This window comes from Liolophura sinensis, chromosome 11 (genome assembly GCF_032854445.1).
Source record: "Liolophura sinensis isolate JHLJ2023 chromosome 11, CUHK_Ljap_v2, whole genome shotgun sequence".
Lineage (NCBI taxonomy): Eukaryota > Metazoa > Mollusca > Polyplacophora > Chitonida > Chitonidae > Liolophura > Liolophura sinensis.
The window spans coordinates 16,579,035-16,601,109 of record NC_088305.1 but is presented as its reverse complement, the minus strand read 5'-3'; the positions used below and the strand labels follow the sequence as shown (position 1 = coordinate 16,601,109).

Here is a 22,075-nt window from a genome sequence, read left to right as displayed (position 1 = left end):
GTAAAGATGATGCATATTTATACTTTCATTTAGCTCCTCTGTAGGCCTATTTGGGCAGCTTACAGCCAGGCCTATAACGTTGGTCATTATAAAGCATAGCTTTTAGCAACGCCATTTAAACACAACCATTCATTAACGCTCATACATTGTACTTATAAAGATCACTGTTGAGAATTAAAGAACATTTTTTTGCAAATGGTCACACAATGATCTAGTTGTATGCGGCATACACTTGCCATGCTTTGTACTTTCATCAAAATAAAATATATCTTTAACCTATCCTATATAACCTTTATACTCTTATGCAAAAGGGATAGAATGATTTCTGATTCTGTTTCTGCCTGATAACAATGGTCATGTTAGAGAAAAGACAACAGTTTGTTTCAGATAAGCAAAAGGCAGGCTACTTAATTCTTGCAGAATGAACAACGTGTTATGGTCGTTACTGACAGGTAAAGGACAACGTGTGCTCTGATTGTTAGAGGCGTTTAGAGCACTACAATGTGATCTAATTGTTATTGACAGGTAAAGGACAACGTGTGTTCTGATTGTTACAGGCGTTTAGAACACTACAATGTTATCTAGCTGTTACTGACAGGTAAAGGACAACATGTGCTCTGATTGTTACAAGCGATTAGAGCACTACAATGTGATCTAGCTGTTACTGACAGGTAAAGGACAACATGCGCTCTGACTGTTACAAGCGTTTAGAGCACTACAATGTGATCTAGTTGTTACTGACAGGTAAAGGACAACATGTGCTCTGATTGTTACACGCGTTTAGAGCATTACAATGTGATCTAGCTGTTACTGACAGGTAAAGGACATGTGCTTTGATTGTTACAAGCGTTTAGAGCACTACAATGTGATCTAGTTGTTACTGACAGGTAAAGGACAACATGTGCGTTGATTGTTACAAGCGTTTAGAGCACTACAATGTGATCTAGTTGTTACTGACAGGTAAAGGACAACATGTGTTCTGATTGTTACAGGCGTTTAGAGCACAGCAATGTGTCAAGATTGTTACAGACAGGTAAAGGACAACATGTGATCTATCTGATCGATCAGGTTAGTATCACTTTTGTGTTGTAGACCTACAGATTACCTGATTACAGTTAGACACGCATGTAATCCTTAACGTGCAATCTGAGTTAATTATCCACGTGACCGCCGCCGTTTGTTGTCATCACATGCCATATCCACCACCCCTGGGACAATCTTCAGTGAAATACAAAATTAAACGACCAAAAACAACGGCTCGTTGCTTTTGGCTTAATAGTACTTTATTGTGCAAGGAAGTACGTCAGCATCAATGAGATTAGCGCAGCATCAAACACCACGAAACATACATGAAGCTACTGACATGGACCCTTGAAAGGCTTTCCCCCTTGTCCAATGCGGCATAACAGAGGGCGATATGTCCGGTGGTTTACATGACTAATGCCGTGGAAGACAAACAATTATCAGTAACATTAAATAAGTGCAGGTTATCAAAAACATTAGCACACAACAATTAACATCTTAATGTGTTTCTGCAATGGACGTTATGCTCTGCTGCGAGGAGTTTCGTGTCTATATTGTACACTCTCTTGTATTTAATGTAGATCTAACAACAGTATATGTGCGTCTGTTCTCCTGCAGCTTCTCTCACTCCATAAACGTGTTATCCTTAGTAATTAAATCGATACGTTTTGCAAATTAAACGTCACACGGATTTCTTCTTGCAGGAAGTTTAGGGAAATTTAAAAACTTTTTATCAAAGTCACACTTTTTTTTATCTAGATTAATGTTTAAAGCAACAAATATGATGAAAACGCAAGCAAAAACAGCAACTGAATGGCCCATGAACGTCTCACCAAACCGATCGCCGAGTGTTCAAGTCCAGCCTATGCTGGCTTCGTCTTCCATTCGGGGCTACCTGCGGATCGTCGTGGGTTTCCCCCGCTCTCTGTTCGGTTTCCTCCCACAATAATGTTATATAAGTGAAATATTCTTGGGTATGGCGTAAAACTACAAAGAAATCAATCAAACAGTAAAACGGGTATACGGGTTAAACAATCATGGAGATTTATTCGCCTTCATTCATTTCCCTCACTAACAGTTAGGATGTCCACGGTTGAGAAAAATTATCTCTTCTGCGCAAGATATACCCCTGATATAACTGGTATACAGGCCTTCGATTAGGCTTTATTAATATCACAGTATTAGTTTATGTCTACATTTGATTCCGTAGGACTTATTTTCACATATATAAAACCGAATTACATGGAGCACCAATCATTAAAGCTCAGGTATAATTAACGAGTCATCATCCAGAATTAATCTGGCTGAACAAAGGCAAGGTTGGGGCTTTGTCACATGTCAATAGCTATTAGAGCCAGCCATGTGCTACAACAGGGAATCAGGTCAGCTTATATATACATATACCCGTGACGCGTGATCTTGGCAAATTAGGCACATAGATGGGCGTTCACAAAACTGTGTACAGGATTCAGTGTGAAATTCATGTAAGGCGGAATCAAGTTTAACAGCTGCTGCTATCAGGTGATAGGCTCTGAATGAAGTACCTTATCCCTTTCAATGACAATTCGGGTCCAAGCTGGACTAGTCTGTGTTCTTTGTAATGGCTTAGATTGCTAGCTGCTTATTAATAAATATGCAAAAACTGTTGTCCTCTCTAGTCGTACGTGTGAAGGTCAAACATAAATCTGCGAAAGGTTGTGGGCTTTCCGGGTTTTGTCTCGGTTTCCTCCCACCGTAATGCTTACCGCTGTCGTATAAGCAAAATATACTTGAGTACGGCGCAAAAACCAATTGAATAAATAAACACGGTAAATAAATGAATAAAAACTTGTTCTGGACATAAGCTGCTCTGTGGAACTTTTCCCTGGAATAAAGAAAGACATGGAAAATCATGCCAAGCCACAGGAGTCAGAAAGTCTGGTGAACAGACGTTTGGGCAGTTGGTTATCGTCCATGACCCGGAGCTCTCCAATGCATAATGGTAATTAAGTCAGTACGGCCCATAAACTCTAAACTGGGACGTGAGCCGACTTGACCTGTCGTTAGTCATCAGAAGTTGGCACATAGGCCATCTATTTTGGGCCATGGATGTAACTTGAGACTGTCACTTTTGGGATAATTTCAGTGGCTTTAGACTGATGCCAAGCTTGTTAAGAAAAAATAATATTTCAAAACGGTATTCAGTAGCTTCTTTTCCTCAAAACAGTCGAGGTCCAGGCTTATAGTGCTCTGGGTTAGTACTGTGTAATCTTTTGATCAGTTTTGCCTTTGCGATGATGTTTTATTGCCAAACTCTCAATGTGGCACATTTGATGTTTTGTTGCCAAACTCTCAAAGTTGGTACATATGATGTTTTGTTGCTAACTCTCAGCGTGGTACATAGGGTGTTTTCTTGCCAAACTTTCAGCGTGGTACATATGATGTTTTGTTGCCAAGCTCTCAGCGTGTTACAAATGATGTTTTGTTGCCAAGCTTTCAGCGTGGTACATATGATGTTTTGTTGCCAAACTCTCAGCATGGTGCATATGATGTTTAGTTGGCAAACTCTTAGCGTGGTACATATGGTGTTTTGTTGCCAAACTCTCAGCGTGGTACATATGATGTTTTGTTGCCAAACTCTCAGCGTGGTACATATGATGTTTTATTGCCAAGCTTTCAGCGTGGTACATATGATGTTTTGTTGCCAAACTCTCAGCATGGTGCATACGATGTTTAGTTGCCAAACTCTCAGCGTGGTACATATGGTGTTTTGTTGCCAAACTCTCAAGGTAGTATATATGAATTACAGGAGAACACTTGACAATTCTGGACCCGAGGCATCATTGCGCGAAGAAAGGTACACTTATATAAACACCCTTAAATCGTCGTGTGTGTTCCACTTTTAGTTTCATCAGAAAATGTGTGTATTTCTCAGTTATAAGATTTAATATTAACGCCAGTGTACGCTGAATTAACTAATGCATGATTGAAAATATATTGGTTCTATGAGCAAAATCAATGATTCATTTTCCATCTAGGATTTTTTAATCGTGTTTAATTTTTTCATTTCTGGCTGTAGACTCGTTTGCTGTGACCTCTGCCAGGATTCCAAATTAACCAAGCAGAAGCGTGACGTCACTAGTTTCTGTGGACCTCATACCACTCAAATGCTTTACTCGCTTAATTTAAACTTGCACACTTCTAAATAGTTTATTTAATTATTTATTTGACAGACGTTTACGCCCCACTCAAGAATATGGTCACTTATACGACAACTGTCTATATAATTCATAGACGGCTGGTTACAGATTAATTGAGCGTAATGATGCCTTAGTTAATTCATCTTTTTATTATCCCATCCATGTGTAGAGGCGGAGGGGGGGGGAGTTGGGGACATGTCGTTGAATCACCGATGTTTTACCACGTGGGTTCGATACTGGACGATCTTAGTCAATATCTGGCTGTAATCTGCCCCTGTTTAATCTGGTTATCCTTCACATGCCGAACATGACAAGGCAGCCATTACCGGAATTATCTTCAGAAAGCAAAGACGAGCGATCGATGATACAAGAGATGGTAGTTTGAATAGCACATATACTGTGTACATATTCTCAACGTCTCAGTTACATATTTGATCGACTGCAAGAACGTACTGGCTGTTCTGAGATTTCCCAAAGCGATGACCATAATACGTTGCACTGAGCTGGCACTCAGACAAGACACAGTGCCCCACGTGGAGGTAATCGATTAAAAGCTGTTGATACAAGAAAAGATTGAATATCATTTAGCAGGATGATAACTATCGGTCCTAATATATACCCACATCTCACAACGCGCAATCTGTTTCTTCTTTAAAAGGCATTACCCGTTCAAAAAGATGCCATAGTACATGAAGTACATTCGCGTTTTCCCGCTCGGCAGCGACTCGGGTTAAAGACTTATTGGCCACTGATTTATTGTAATAAATGAATGTTATGTTACTTGTTCGAATCGCTATCGACACGGAAGCCTGATGCGGCCATGATTTCTTTCACTATTTACTCTAAACCGATATTTGAACGACACTGTGAGATTAAGTCGAGATAAGGATGACAACGCGACATTATAACGAGATTCCAACGAGACTCATTCAGCCGAGAATCTCATGTAAATCTCACGCCTGCGTCTGGATGTCGCGCTTTCGACTAAATCTCACGCAATCCTTCGAATCTTGATTTTCGTTCATTTCTCGGCCGAATCTCGCCTGAATCTCGACCAAATCTCGCACAGCGCATTGGTTATCGATGTAATCTCGACCGAATCTCGCATAGGTTCTTAATCTCGACAGAATGTCGCCTATGTTTTTAATCCCGACAGAATGTCGCCTATGCTCTTAATCTCGACAGAATGTCGCTTAGGTTCTTAATCTCGACAGAATGTCACCTATGCTCTTAATCTCGACAGAATGTCGCGATACCCTCGAAATAATTGATCGGTTTGTCCATGCTTAAATTGCAACTCCACTCAAAAAGAGCGACATTCGGTCGACAATGCGAGATTATACGAGATTCAGAAAACAGGGCGACATTTTAACGAGAGTTTGGGGGGGGGGATGTGTAGCAGAAAGCATGACCGCACCCGGCTTCCATGCATCGACTTCAGACAACGCAGCTTTGGTCCGAATTCCATTAAGCTAGAGAGGTTCCCCATTGCAAACACGTTTCTGTCGAAAACTGATAGCAATACATTAAATATCAATTGTTTAAGAAGGCCAAACGCATAAACAGTTTACCTGAAGCGAGATAAACGTGGTCACGCTGTGAATGGGCTATTCAAAGTGATGGTTGTTGCCAATTTGTAAGCGAATGTGAAGAAACCCTTTCACATTACACTGTAAAAAGTAATCTGTTAAACTAACAGAATGTTATATTTTCTAAGTGGTAGCAGAATATAAACTATTATACCATACATGACAGACTCCTCTTATTGTAACAGAATATTTTTGTTGGTACAACGCGATATTGTTGTGGAGTAATATAACCCATTCTAACCTCACTGATAGTACTAGGGTTAACGTAACAGATCAACCCAATAGCTGTTTGTGTTTAGAATACGAGGTTATTTCTGCTCCCCAGCTCAAAACCCGACAGGAACTAACGTGCGCAATATGTCAGCTATAAAATGTGGCTTTGCCTGCAGTAGTATCGAATATGGTTTTATGGAAGACTTTTACGGTCTACACAAACAATTTCAAATCGCAGTAAAACCACATCTCTGTCCACTGTAAAGCTCTAGTACTCGTGTACCACCCAAGTGTTTTATGAGCACACATTCACACTTATAAAAACTTAATTTACCATAAAATCTTATAGCCGCCATATAAATAAAAATTCAAAAAAACTGATTTTAAAGTTAATCGATTACGTAAACGCAAATTTAAGATCCACTGCTTGTGGGGTGACTGTGAGCTGTGACAACCTTAGCGTGGGTTTTTGCACAGTCAAACGTTCGTTAAGGCCACTTGTCCTCCACCAATAAAATCCGTACATCTGTAAAACATTAATGGGAGATATAGTCGCTAATTTTTGGTCAGGATCTACAGGACTTTCTCACAGTTTTTTGCGCCAGATTTGGAGGCAGGGCACCTATATTGAAAATATGATAAATTCCAGATAGGGTAAACAATTGTCGCCTTAAATGGAGACCATAAAAACAGTGCGTCATCAAAATTAAGGCCGTTTGGATTGATCCAAACACATTTTGGCTTACAGTTTGCAATCGGATAGTCACATGTACTTTGCAAATGTTCGCAAAGTATTCGAAATCCAAAGGGCTCAACCCTACTGTTATTTCCTATGCAAATAATCTGCAAATTGCTTTGAGACATATAAATCACACGTATTCACAGGTTCACAGGGATTGTCTAAAAACAATTTATGCAAGAATAACCAGTAGATGGATATCATTGTCACTCCTTCTGATTAAACCATGTCCTTACCAAAAGTTCTAGTTCCGATGAATTGATACAGTCGTTCTGTACATAACTATGATTTAAATTATGAATAGATAAGGCTCGAATTTTTTTTTGGGGGGGGGGGAGGTAAGTTTTTTTTTAATTTTTATTTGACCTTAGCAGCATCTAATTGAGTCAAAAGTCACCCGTTGGTTTTGTTCTGCTTGGCTGCAATAACAAATTAGTTAATGAGAAACACCAATAATAGCGAGATAATCTACTTATAAATAATGCACACCATCTGATTGGTTTGAAGCCTTTACTGGGCACAGTACATTTCCCTAATGTTGTGTAGTTCCTGGTCAAGTCATTGTTACTGTGCCAACATGTACCATCGAGCCTACAGTCAGAAATTCGCTCAGTACTACATTTTCTGTACCGGCGCATTGAAATCACCCGTAGATTGCATAGATCTGATAGGCTGAACACTTGACATAAATTCTGGCAAACACATCCGTGGAATATCATATATGTCAGATGAAAGAGCATTAAATATTGCGCAAGAAAATAGTTCGAATTAATTTATTTTTTTTAATTCTGTAAAAGTACCAAAGTATTTTACTTATAAAAGCAACTTTAGAACATCGAGATTCTAGGGCATATATAGCTGTCTGTGTACATTCATTTTGAATAAAGACGTTATTAAGAGGCAGAAACGTCTGCTGAGATCACAGTGTTTGCAGAAAAGTACACTCCAGTGTTTCAACTGCATTAGTTCAAAAAAAATAATAAACAGATCCAAATAATTTTCTGTATAGTGATTCATCATGCATACATTTCATATTAGAAGATTTCTTCGACATAGTGCAAATAAAACACTGAAAAATTTATTTATCTATTTATTTGATTTCTGTTTAACGCCAAAAAATGATTAACACGTTTTCATCACTATGTAATTCCCAGTTTTAATTCACTTTGTCAGAAGCTGTTTGTGCTTTTCACCTATATAACCATGTGAAACGGCAAGTCTAGTGCTAGATAAATACTTTAAATCATGAACATGAATTTTATTTCCAAAACTGACAAGGGGTTGTGCTTGTGTTGGTGTGTGTTAACAAAAAACCAACCAATATGCATTATGACTTTGAACAAAACCAACACAAAAAACTGCCGGAAAAGTATTCATCAGAAGAGTCCGTTAACGAGAAGGGAACGATCGTGGCCCATTGCATACATTCAACCGGAAAATAGCGTTAAGGGTTTACGTCACACAGTGGCCGCCAATCAATAAGAAGAAAAATCAACAATATTAAGGTCAGTATTTCCATGAAGTAAAGCCACAAAATCGATTTTTTTTTACACTGTACTGTTAAAGCGGATGTTTCCAAGGCAGACATAATCAGCGGAGTTCCAGGCCACGCTGACCCGGCCACTCCACGAAATGTACACCAGGTGAGCAGTGCATAGACCAGGATCCTAGTGCTAGATCATACATCCCCGAGCCATGGTCAGTTTGTGTTGTTTTAATGGTATTATGTGCTAAATGTGATGACAACACAGCGTTTTGAGTAATTTTTGACCAGTGACGTCAATTAGCTGGCAATTAACCTCACCCCATTTATTTCCTAATTGTGCTTAAGCAATGATGCTAGGGGGCGTGTAATTTGCGACAGTTTCAGAATTAACATAACCAGTTAGAACAAAACCCTGACCTAGTTAAAATTACAAGAGGTCGTATTTCAGCGGTTATGTGTGACCATTTGCCAGCTATTACACTGTCATCGCTTCTCTGGTTTTCACCTCTATGCTCTGGTATTTTATTACATACTATCATAAATTCTATGCATCCACAACAACGATAGTCAGAAAAATTCATATATAACAGTGGCTCTGTGGCTACTGCAACAACAATTAACTTATACACACGGTTTTATATCGACCAATGTATTCATAACAGGGGTTCTATATACATTGTAAGAACAATGTACCCATAATTGTGGTTCTATATACATTGTAACAGCAATGTACCCATAACAGTGGTTTTATATACATTGTAACAAGAAGGTATCCATAACAGTGGTTCTATATACATTGTAACAACACTGTATCTGTAACGGTCGTTCTATATACATTGTAACAGCAATGTATCCATAACTGTTCTCTGTCGATTACAACAGCTTTGTATGCATATCAGCACGGCGTTATGACCCAGGAGCTTCCCACCAATGCGGTCGCTGTGAGTCTAGCTCATGCTGGCTTCCTCTCCGGTCGTACCTGGGAAGGTCTGCCAGCACCGCGTGGATTGTCGTGAGTTTCCCACTGTAATGCTGACCGCCGTCGTATAAGTGAATACCTGAGTACGTCGTAAAACAATGATCAAATAAATATCAGGGCTGCCTGACTGATTCATACACATACACACTAATGTATTCGTTGCGAATTCAGTGTCGAGACATGAACCCATTCCTCACAACCCACCCACCTCATGCCTACCCTCCCGCCTTTCCCGCGTCTGCAGTAACTACCCTGGCACTTTCCTATCCTGTTTACACGGACGCGTGTCTAATGTCAAATATCGATTTGATAAAACAAGTCTCGTCTCTCTCTCTCTGTCTATCTCTGATGTCCTGGGATGTCGATGTGAGCCGCGGACTCGGGACTGGGGACACCCTGCAGGGCGACGTAACACCGCACAGTGAGGGAGGGGGACAAGGGAGATGCCACTCAACTACCACACCACGGGGAAAAGGATATTTCCACACAACAGAGGACATAGTTTGGACATTGGCAGTCATGTAAGAGACCACTCTCTTGTCACAACTACCACACCACGGGGGAAGGGATATTCCCACACAACACAGGACATATTTTAGACATTGTCAGTTATGTAAGAGACCAATCTCTAGTCACAACTACCACACCATGGGGGAGGGGATATTCCCACACAACACAGGACATATTTTGGACATTTTCAGTTATGTGCAATCTCTAGTCACGACTACCACATGATGTAGGTTGGACTACATCATGTGCAGGTGACAACGGAATGTGCTTGTCAGCTACATATAAAGTAAACAATCTCTTATCACAACTACTGTACAGAAATTATCTACATGCATCTGCAGTGTGTGGTGATAACTATTGGTGGTATAGCGTGGCTCCACCTGGACGTGCTCTATGATTACGCCCTGCCACAAAACTTGGGGTGTTAGACGGACCAAGAGAAGCCTTTACTATCTTGCTTGTCCTTTTGAAGGAAAAGTGGGTCAAAAAAGCTGAATGCCAGCGGAATCATGGCAGGATCCAAGAAACATATGGGTAAAAATCCATATTTATCATTGTCGGAAATCTTAAATTGGATAGTTGTGCAAGATATGTGAACCCCATCAGCGAAGAGGACACGCAATCGCTCGCCTTGCCATGGAATAAGATGCTGCTGTAAATAAGCCTTTCCCTGTTACTACGGCATTGTGTGTGTGCGTGTGTGTGTGTGTGTGTTTGTGTGCGCGTGTGTGTGTGTTTGTGTGTGTGTGTGAGTGTGTGTGTGTGTGTGTGTGTATGTGTGTGTGTGTGTGTGCGTGTGTGTGTGTGTGTGTGTGTGTGCGTGTGTGTGTGTGTGTGCGTGTGTGTTTGTGTCCGTGTGTGTGTGTTTGTGTCCGTGTGTGTGTGTGTGTGTGTATAATAATATGCTTGGAGAAAATTCGTTTATTTTCTTCAATCTCCATACGCTTTATCTTTCCATACAGTGTAAATATGTATACAGAGAAGTCACTGCTGAATCACCAGACCACCAAACAGCGTAGGAAGTCATTGAAAAGTCAACTCATCTATCTTTGCACATTAACGCGTACTAACTTATCTGCCATACCAGCTTTTGAACCGTTAATGTGTTCTAATAGATATGGCCGCTGGGCATCCAGAGATTTATCTCCTTGGTGCATCGAGACCAAGCCATCAGACCCCTTCTCCCCACCCCTACTTCCCTGACCCCGCTTCTCCCACCCTTAACATACTACTGCTCTGTGGAACACGACAAGGAGTTGATGCAATTTCTCACAGTGCACAAGTTAGAGTAAAACCAGTCTATATGATACTATATGTAAATCGCTCAAAGGCGTAAACGAGGCTGTACAGGTGCAATGCAAGGTGCAACTTAATATAGTCCTATTATACACAGGTCTACATATATCAAGGGGTATTTATCATTTGGTCAGACCTACGCCGCCAGACTGAACTTGCATGTCTCGCATACAAGGCTAGGTTTACTTACACACTGTATCTTCGTGATACTTCGTGGAGAACGAAGCACTGCCTGGGACAGTCAAAACGAATTCTTCATTACGTGTAAAACATTCTGTCTTGAGCAATCATAATTACTTCGTTGAAACGTGTGAAATATTTTGTCGTGAGAAGTAATTATGATTTCACCATTGCGGGTGAAACTGTTACAACAACTTCATTATTATTTCGTGCAAAACGCAATGAAATGAACAGATTAAATGAATTCATTGTAAACTATACTGAAATGAACATTCACATGACTTCATTATAACGTGTAGAACATAGACTTACCGCAAAAGAACAGTTAAAATGAAATGAAGGTTATTCCACAAACGCAGTCACTCTGGGTTTCTTACGTTTTGCAATGGGCATAATTCTCCTGGAAGTATAGACAGAGCGTCACGAGTGCCATGAGCGTCACGCACTCTGCTTCATGACCGCGTCTTATACCGCTTAACCCGGGCCTAGCGGCGATGTATTCATGGTACTGAATTAAATCGCCACGCTGGAAGTATGAACTGTTGAATCTACAGCGCAACTGAAATACACGCTTTATTATCGACAACTTATATGCTATCATGGTACATTATTTGAATACTGATTTCACTCAGTCGCCTAGTACATTTTTTTGCGTCTTTTCAATATCATTGAAACTGTTGGCTGCTTCTCTTTGAATGATTCCGTCCTTATTTCGTACTTTATATACTTTCTTAGTTCTTTGGTAATTTAAGTTAAACGTCGTTTTGGGAATTGGCCTTGCGATTATTGACGAGGGACGTCCATCTTCGTTGACGGCTGGTATACGAATATCTATTTCGACGCATATATTCACCACATGTTGTGAAACACAGGTCTGCTGATATGAACAGTCAAAATGACTAAACATATATGTATGCCTACTGCTATGAAAAGCCAAAATGACTTCATCATAATGTGTGAAAGATATGCCTCCTTTAATGAACAGTCCAAAATTACTGCATTTCCACGTAGGGAACATAGGCCTCCTGCGATGAACAGTCCAAAATAACTTCATTATCAAGTAGCAAACATGCGATGACCAGTCCAATTTGGCTACATTCTCACATAGAAAACATAGCCTTCCTGCATTGTACAACCAAATTAACTTCATCATCGCGAAAGAAACATAGGCTTCATGCAATGAACAGTCCAAAATGACTGCATTATAACGTACGGAACATAGGTCTCCTGCGATGAACAGTCCAAAACGGCTGGATTATCACGTAGGGAACATAAGCCTCCTGCGATGAACAGTCCAAAATGACTGCATTATCACGTACGGAACATAGGTCTCCTGCGATGAACAGTCCAAACTGGCTGCATTATCACGTAGGGAACATAAGCCTCCTGCGATGAACAGTCCAAAATGACTGCATTATCACGTACGGAATATAGGTCTCCTGCGATGAACAGTCCAAAATGACTGCATTACCACGTACGGAACATAAGCCTCCTGCGATGAACAGTCCAAAATGGCTGCATTATTATGTAGCAAACATGCGATGAACAGTCCAAAATGGCTGCATTATCAAGTAGGGAACATAGGTCTCCTGCGATGAACAGTCCAAAATGGCTGCATCATTACCTAGGTAACATAGGTCTCCTGCGATGAACAGTCCAAAATAACTTTATTATCAAGTAGGAGACATGCGATGAGCAGTCCAAAATGACTGCATTATCACACAGGAAACATAGGTCTCTTGCAATGAGCAGTCAACAATGACTGCATTATTACGTAGCAAACCAGTCCAATTTGGCTACATTGTCACATAGGAAACATAGGCTTCCTGCAATGAACGATCAAAATAACTTCATCATCGCGAAAGAAACATAGGCTTCATGCAATGAACAGTCCAAAACAGTCCACGTAGCAAACATGCGATGAACAGTCCAAAATGGCTGCATTATCACGTAGGAAACATAGGCATCCCGCGATAAGCAGTCCAAAATGACTTCATCATCGCATAGGAAAGATAGGCCCACTGCGATGAACAATATAAAATGGCTTCATTATCACGTATAATGATAATGACAATGTAGCATACGTAGCGTTTCTCTTTTCTTCATCATAGCACTGCAGTCACGCCAGCATTTCCATGTCGTTGGCAACAACAGTGCAGCATATGCTGGTTTTGTTTGTGGTTCCTTTGTGGTTGAATTGTACTTCAATTATCACCTCATTACACATTTATTGCAAGAGACCAATGGTCAATTCAGATTGGAATCATTCGCATTTCTGTAAGAAATGGTACACATTTAACACACTTCCGTTTTTTCTTGAATTCAAGCCTAAACGACAACTGTCTTAATGTGAAATGAGTTTTAGTAACAATTAGACCCGGTCATCATTGTTAAGATAAACCGTGCTTTTTGACTGCTCCAGTGCAAGCAGTGCAATTGGGTGCAAGATTTGCCTCCAAAATTGAAGAGTGCCGGGAAGTGGGTACTGAATGGATAATACTGCCAAGTAGATATCCTATAAATTTCTGGACTGTTATTTTGCACCTAGTTTAAATATATCCAAATTTTATCTGGTTTACATAGAAATGAAATATTGTTGGCCAGGGTCACTACCAAGAAGACAAAGTGCTATGACTTCACTCTAAGCTGCAACCGCTGTGACACAAATTATGGCTATGCTAAGTTGATATTTTGGTATGTCGCAGAGAAAAGTGCTACCCGCATGTGTTGGTATGGCATGGCACCGGGCGACTGACAGGGTACATATCTTGGGTGTTGAAGTTGACAGATGTCCTACATAAAGAAAATCAACACGCTCACGTAACCTTAACGCACAGCATGGTTCAACCCAAAATTGTTTTGACATTAACAACAGTAATAAGGCATCACTTAGCCGGATGTAGGATCCGTGGGAGCAAACCCTAGCGGTGAAGTGCAGAATTACGCTCAAGTGTGTGTTCAGAAAATACACACTTCGACAAATGAACCGCGATATTTACCGCTGATGTGTAAATCTTCTCAAATTCATGGAGAAAGGGTCAGGAGATAAGGGGTTTGAGTGCGGGGGTGTATATCATGAACATATCTATAACTGTACAAATAGGCAAGTTTTCTTAGTTGAAATGTTTTTCTTATTAAAAAAAAAGTTTCATCCTAACTGGTGACGTCTTATGAATTATTATCTCTGCATTTGGTTTTACGTAATTCTGCCATGGTGCTAAAGGGCGTGTACGTTGCAGCTTTTTACACATATACTTAAACGGTCAGAGTGAATGAGGTACATTCACAAGTGCCAGGATTTCGCCGGTTGCGTGTGACCATTTGTCAATTATCACACTGTCGTCCCTGCTCTGGTATTCTTCTATATGCCGTAGTGTTTTTTATTTTGAGGTATCGTCACAGAGGGAATTGCTTGTTAATGTTACACCTCTTTGTTGCATCTCCTAAACCGAGTGTTATACATCCAAGCCAAGCCGTTCTGTTCGATATTTTAAACGTTTTTAGTTCAATCTTCCGTCAACCCCAACCAAGGCTCAGTACGATGGAGATGGGTTGGGCAGCTTGGTGGGATGCCAGTGTTGTATTTTCTGATGTGGAGTATGATATTGGTACACAAATTGCTTTAGATGCTGCTGGCCATCTCTGGTCGAGGAGCCTCGAACGTTGAGAGCTGGTAAAGCATTCGTATTTTTAAGCTTCTGTTCAAATGCCCTGGCTGATATTATTGAGGTTTACGTCTCTAAAGCCTACTTTCCAACAGTGAATCAACCACCAGTTGCCGCCTTAACCGTATATGTCTACCGGCGTGCACACACAATAGTATCACGCCTACATCCTTTGAACAGCAGAGTGTTGGAATCTATCACGTATCTTCCTGAATGAATTAAAGAATGAATGAACGGATGGATGGATGAATGAATGAATAGATGGTACTCACCATGATGCTGGAATGCTGACGGTAGACCAGTCCGCGAGTGATGTGCTGCGGCTAAACTAACAGATACTGGACTGAGCTATCTGTAGCCTACTCTCTGCCTGCCCGTTAGAGTGACAGAGGCATCGTGGGTTTTGCAGTATCGAATAAACCCCCCGCGTAAGGTGTGAGCGCAAAATCAATACTCAGTAGCGAAAACGCATGGCGATTCTTGCAGACCAATAGTTTTGATTTAGTTCGACCTTTCTCTGATAATTAATGCGAAGAGTCCTCTCGGTCTCACCGGGGTTGACAGGGCGGAGTTTCAATGACACCGCCCGAATTCCTATATTCGTGTTTATTTATTTATAATTAGGGGTTTACTCCGTCCTCACTATACATTCACTGATACGACGGCGCTTATCATTACGGTGGGACGAAACCAGGTAGAGACAGGGGGAAACCCACCTGGAGAGTTTCTCACGTACGACAGGAGGTGCAGACAACATGAGTTGGATTTGAACTCACTATGCTCCTGAGTCCCCGATGTACCCTATATACGAGATGATGACAACCCGGATACCGACGAAACGTTTCTCGCAGTTGCGCCTTAACCCTGCACACGAACAATAATATCGGCCTGAAAACTTCTGCATCCGTTTTCAAAATCCATGATAAAAATTTTCTGTTTTTCCTAACGTAATTACAGTTCATTCAGCCAAAGAACTTGTAACGTAAACGATAATTTTACTTCCAGAGAGATGAACATTCCATTATAACAGAAAGGTGTACACTTGAAATTGTGTATAGTACATTGTATGTAGGCTTATTATCATTCTTGGACGTTATTTAGCTTTATTTGCAGACAAAAATGAATTCTGTGTATATTTAGGAGCAAAGTATTCTCCCTAGATGGAACAATTTGACTAGCAGAAGAAAAACTCGCGAAGTCACGCGAGAACAAGGATGATTCTGCCACAGTAGAATACTTATGTGTTTGGCCACTCAGACCCCGGATCTGTTAAGTTTGAAGCGCGTGACAGTGTAACGACGTGGAAATCGCGTACATATGTTTGTTAAATTTGGAATTAAATTATGTCCATCATATCACGACGGTGTTTCGTTTTAGCAGACCATTTCGACCTATGTATAGTACGGTCTCACTGGATGGCCATTTCGAAGACACCAGCCACATTATACTGACACCGGACCGACCAGTAAATGGCCTGCTCCTCTTATGCGGAGCGCCAAGCCATGAAGTGCCAATGTTACATTAGTTAAAGTTTTAGCTGATTGACATGATGGGAGATCGAACTCCCGGATATATCGTTAATGGAGGAGACGCTCCAATCACTACGCCAACGCATCCAGTGAAATGGCCTACATAGGCTCCTCTACATAGCTACCACCAGGTCCGTACACAAAATAACAAATAAAAACAATGAACCTACTTCTGTTGACCGGTAAAATTATAGAATCAAGCAGCAAGCCTGTCTGGTGATCTAGACTTTTGTGAGATAAATCAACCGAGCCAAACCTTCCCCAAGCCGCATTGATAAAGCCAGACTTCCTAGCTCGATTGTAACTTGGGGTCTTGGTAGGGAATCAGCCGGGTTAGGTTGGACTGCCGAAGGGTACCATTTAACCAGCCCATCATTTTGCACAGCCAAAACACTCCGAGCAGTAAAGAGGCTGTCGACTGAGAATGACCCTCAAAGTTAAGTGTGTCTCGTAAAGCTGACCTATAACACATCAAGGGAAAGCTGTTTTTACGAGGCCAGACTCAGAGCCTTCTGCAATCTGTCAGGTCATAAAATCTGATGCAGAACTACTGGTCCCTCACACGTGTTCAGCGCGAAAATTACAAGATAACAACTATTCGATACGGTGGTAGGTTACTCGTCCACAGGAAAGAAGATAAAGGCTTCCCATTTCCACAGTTGGTTGCTTTTTCAAGAACAATGTAAAAATTTCAAGGTAAAAAATCCCAAGGTCAGGGCCTAACCACGAAATGCTTTCAAGGTTCCATAAGTCAAGGTCATATGCTGACCACATTATACTTTCAAGGTTAAAAACGTCAAGGTCAGATCCTAAACTTGTTATACATTTATAAACTGATTATTTCCTGTGTATCTTCATCTGGTTTTTTTTTTACCTTTACCTTTAAGCTCATTATTTATACAACAAATGAGTTTGTGGACCTGATGACAGATGTCATAAACTTTAAATTTTTTACTCTTGTTTAATGCCATAGTCAGGAAATGTGCGCTTATACAATACAGAACAGTCTTACTGGTGAAGAAAACCGCTGTAAAATACCAACATGTACCTTACAGGGAAGTTATATACAGGCAGACTATGCTGTACAGATATGCAAGTCATACCAAGGGGAAGACAATGAAGGTAAGGCTGTACAGACACGCGAGAGTCGTCAACCGCTTGTCACCAAGGTCCAAAGAATTGTGAGAGCGGGGAATCTACAAATTCGGATCCCTGGAGCTGCCCAAGGCCCGGACTGAACTACCGCCTCGTGTATCCCAACGGCTGAAAGACATTTTGACCCCCATTGCCACGAACTGTTCCCAAGAAAGTACTAAATTAGAGCAATGTAGCAAAATATCAGTGAATATAAATGTAAGACGGCCACGCACAAATATGAAGCGTATGCGAAATGTTAGATGCAGAGTGCAGAATTTGTTGTACACGGTGGGCAAAATTAATCCGGAGAGTCTGTTACTCATTCCTGGCTTTGCGTGTGACATTTTTGTGGCTAAACTTGTAACATGTACAACTCGTGGGTAACGTTTACAGCTCATGGGTAACGTTTACAGCTCATGGGTAACGCGTACAACTCATGGGTATTGTGTACAACTCATTGGTGATAAGAAACCAAATGTCAAGTCAGCTTGAACCAAAATCACCATAGCACCTGCTCGAAATGGTACCCCAGGTAGCATAACAAAAAAGTAGGTACTTTTCTTTCAATTAAAATAGTTGTACCGCTATGAACCTATATGTATCATAAACAACAGAGCGTTTGGAAATCTGTGTATGTTTAGCGCAAGTGTCTAAATTATCTGGGCGTGGAAACAGATACCCGCATACAAGTCGTCAACCAGAATGGGCGTTTCAGGTGAATAAGAGCAAAAAACAAAAAACAAAAAAAAAAACGTTCAGCACTAAGAAAGTATATACAATAAGAAATTAGAACGGATGCACTAAAATGACGCGAAGATGAAGTGAGTATTTTATTATATTATATAATATAAGTATTCTGATAGTATATAAGTGGCCGTTCATCAAAATATGTATATCAGTTGCGCTTTGTTTGCGACTGTTCATAAATCCATCGCGATGATCTTACCCAACGTGATGAGTGTGAACACCCTGATCCTGGGATAAGCGGAATTCGACACAATTATGAAACAGAGCGCCAGAAATTCTGAACACTCCGCGCAAATACATTTACAAGAGAACTGTAGTTGTAACATAAAACATAAGCACAATTTGTACCCATTGGAATTCCCATACCAATGATGATGAATGGTTTTCCCGAATTTCACATGGTTCTGATTGGTTGAAAATGGGATGTTCTTGATACACACCGATCACCTGGGGCGGTACACAAAATGTCTAGAAGTGGGTGTGACATCACTTAATATTTTAGAAGAAGTGCATGTAACACCGCTACAAGGCTGCTGACGTTTGTGTTACTAAGAATTTGACATTTTATTAAACTTCCTCAAACCATGACTTCCATGGTGACATTTGAACGGTTGTGTTACGTTAAAATCTTGTGGGTAAACGGATTTTATATTGTCAATATACATAATTTTGCCATTTAGGCCATAACGAAAAAGTGAACTGAGTTCCTGGATCCAGTTCCCTATCACAGATCTTCTACATGTTCGAAACATACATTTTGTGGAAGGATAACTCATGTCTATTATTTGAGTCCTGAAGTGGTTCCAGCCATGGCAGAAAATAAGAGGTTTAAAACAACAATTTAAAAAAAAGTTTTAAGAAACATATCTTCAGTGATATATCTGGTTAAAAAGGAAAGTTTTCAAAAAGATTTTGTTTAGCACTATACAGCAAGCTAGAATGTAACACATTAATTATCATAATTCCGTTATTATCAAACGGTTATGATAGCCATGATAGATTCGTTGAAGCACCAAACTGACAATTGTTTCATCGTGTGGTCTACTCTATTGACCTTCGAAAAACGTTTCACTTCGCCAGCCATAAAATATTAATGGACAAACCTAAAATATATGGTTTTATCGATAGCGCGCTATAGAATTGACCAGGTCGTACCTCTCTCATGGAAAGCAATCCGTTTATTACGATAATTGTTTTTCCGACAATATGACCATGTCAACTGAGCTTCCCCAGTCTTATACTTTAATGTTGATAGAAGATATGCCACTCTATGCTAATGGCAGTCAGATGAATGCGTTTGTTGATGACAATACATTGCACTGCGTATCAGTATCTGTGGAAGAACACTGTCTGAAGGACCACATGTATAACTAATTCCTGGGGCCTCGTTCACTACGCCATTTTGGGCGTCCAAAACTTAATTCTTCTTGACAAAACAAAATATTTGAAGTTGGATCTCCCACATGATGGACATCAGCTGGCAACATTTTATCGGTTTGATCGATATATTTGAGAGTTTAATTTGGGTTTCAAGATTAAACGGTGAAACCGCTTTCTGAAGGGTGTCCCCGGAGTAAAAACCACATGGTCAGCGTTAAAGCTTAAACGTGCATTTTAGGATGTGTCCCAACATACGAAAGCTTTCTGGGCTTTCTATTTGGTGTGTACAATTGCTTTAACTCTTATGTTTCTAAAGCCCCAGTGGTCTTTCCGGAACTTATCGGCCTGCAGTCATGTCGCTAAAGGTTATACGAGTGAAAGCAATTTTGCTAAGGTTGGGGGCTGGGGGTTGAAAGAGAGAGACCCTTAAGTTGGTCCAGCGTTCCCAATGAGTTCATCGATGACGTCATCTCCGAAAATATTTGACCAGTGACGGAGATTATGGCTATAAATAAAGAAGTTATTAAGTGGTGATAAAATATGACTTTTTCCATTTTTTTTTTCATTACCATTAAGGGCATAATCTTCTCTTTAGAGATTCTTTGAATGTACCCTTTAAAACAATACACATCACATGCTTTTCAGTACCCAATGGATACGTAGTCGTCAAAGTACTTGTACACTAGCTCTAAGGTCAAACAACACCTTGGCTCATAACTGACGGTAAGAGTATCGCTTCTAATTTACTTTATGCCCTTTCAATGATAATGGGGTAAAAATGGAGAAAGTTAAATTAGATCTCACGAATAAGATCAAGTTGTGCCATGAGACAAACGTCACTTTATCAACTCATTTATCCTGTACCATCTAGATTACTGACTGTTTAGCAACGTTTCAACAATAATGACTTAGAGAGGCTGGATATAAAACTACTTATTCAGGGCCCTACGCTGCCCTCTCTGGTAGTTGGTTTGACGCGGTTCACAACCTTGATCACTGACATTGCCTGTCCGACTAACTGCTGGCAGCTAATTAAACCATATTTGTATTACACAGTAAATAATTGGTACGCTTATAAGACACTTTCATAAGAAGGTTGAGAAGCATATATGTATTTCTGCATGTTTACAAGAAACTGTATGTTTCGCAAAGGAAAAGTCACTTGCATGGCCCGCGACGAGTAAGGAGTTGGGGGGTTGCGAATTCGCATTCCAAGGCCTGGTTTTAACATACACCTCGTGTGTCTTGGCGATTCGAATCTACCATGGCTTAACGACTTTGCTCCTTACAGATAAGTTCTGAGGGGACATGCCCTCTGGACAGAGTGAAGCGAGGTCTCCCAAACTATGCTGTTCTAACACATTCAGGACGAGTTATAAGTGTCGGTAAGACGCGTGTGTCCTGTAACGTTTCTTGTAACAATTGTGACGATAATTACTGGAGAACATTGCGGGTAATGACCTTGTCAGACCTTGACTGACCTTATCCTGTATATTGAAGGATATTACCCGTATATAGTTGCTATTAATATGCCAGTCCTGATGCAAGCAAGCACGCTAAATTCTCGTTACTCATACGTTATCGTATGCTCGCTGGCACAGGCTAGCCTGCATGTACGGTTAAGAGACGGTAATGTCTACCACAGCTCGGAAGCGTTGTGTAAATGAATCAAGTGAATGAATAGGCCATAATTAACTATGCTCCTTTTGAGTTGTTTGTGGTCAGAAGACGATATATTTTCCCATTCTGTTTTACCTAATTCTACTTACGCCATGGTGCTGGGAGGGGTGGGGGTGGGGGGTAAGCGGTGGGGAAGTATAAGCTATTACTACTTAAGCATTACGATGGACAGTTGGAGTCAAACTGACAAGAGGATGGATTTTACTAGTAACATGCTTTACCGTTTTCTATCTATCATACTTTCGTCACTGCTGTGGTTCTACTGTCTTTTATAAACGAAAGTAAGCAAGCCAATTTTTTATTTTCAAACGGAATAAAACCCAAGACACATAATGGACATTAAAAACATGAGATCAAATATACCAGTTTTTGGACAAAGGATTTATTTATTTATTTGATTGGTGTTTTACGCCGTACTCAGGAATATTTCACTTATACGACGGCGGCCAGCATTATAATGGGAGGAAACCGGGCAGAGCCCACCGGAAACCCACGACCATCCGCAGGTTTCTGACAGACCTTCCCACGTACGGCCGAAGAGGAAACCAGCATGAGCTGGACTTGAACTCACATCGACCGCATTGATGAGAGACTCCTGGGTCATTACAGCTGCGCTAATGTGCTAACCAACTGAGCCACAGAGGCCCCTTGGACCAAAGTAACGAACAGGAGAACACCCTAATTATCCAAAATCACTCGGTAAATTCCAGAACCATGTGAAAATTACGAAGAAAATTATAACT

At 40.6% G+C, this 22,075-nt stretch overlaps 1 protein-coding gene across 1 annotated transcript in view; it reads right to left on the bottom strand.

Annotated features, from left to right (window-relative positions):
- LOC135477885 (uncharacterized) overlaps positions 1–15,265 on the bottom strand; it is a 36,420-nt gene extending 21,155 nt beyond the window's left edge. Inside the window, exon 1 of the mRNA XM_064758096.1 lies at positions 15,132–15,265. Coding sequence (XP_064614166.1) covers positions 15,132–15,134 — 3 coding nt within the window. The 5' untranslated portion in view covers positions 15,135–15,265. The remainder of the gene's footprint in view (positions 1–15,131) is intronic.
- Between the last annotated feature and the right edge of the window lie 6,810 nt (positions 15,266–22,075).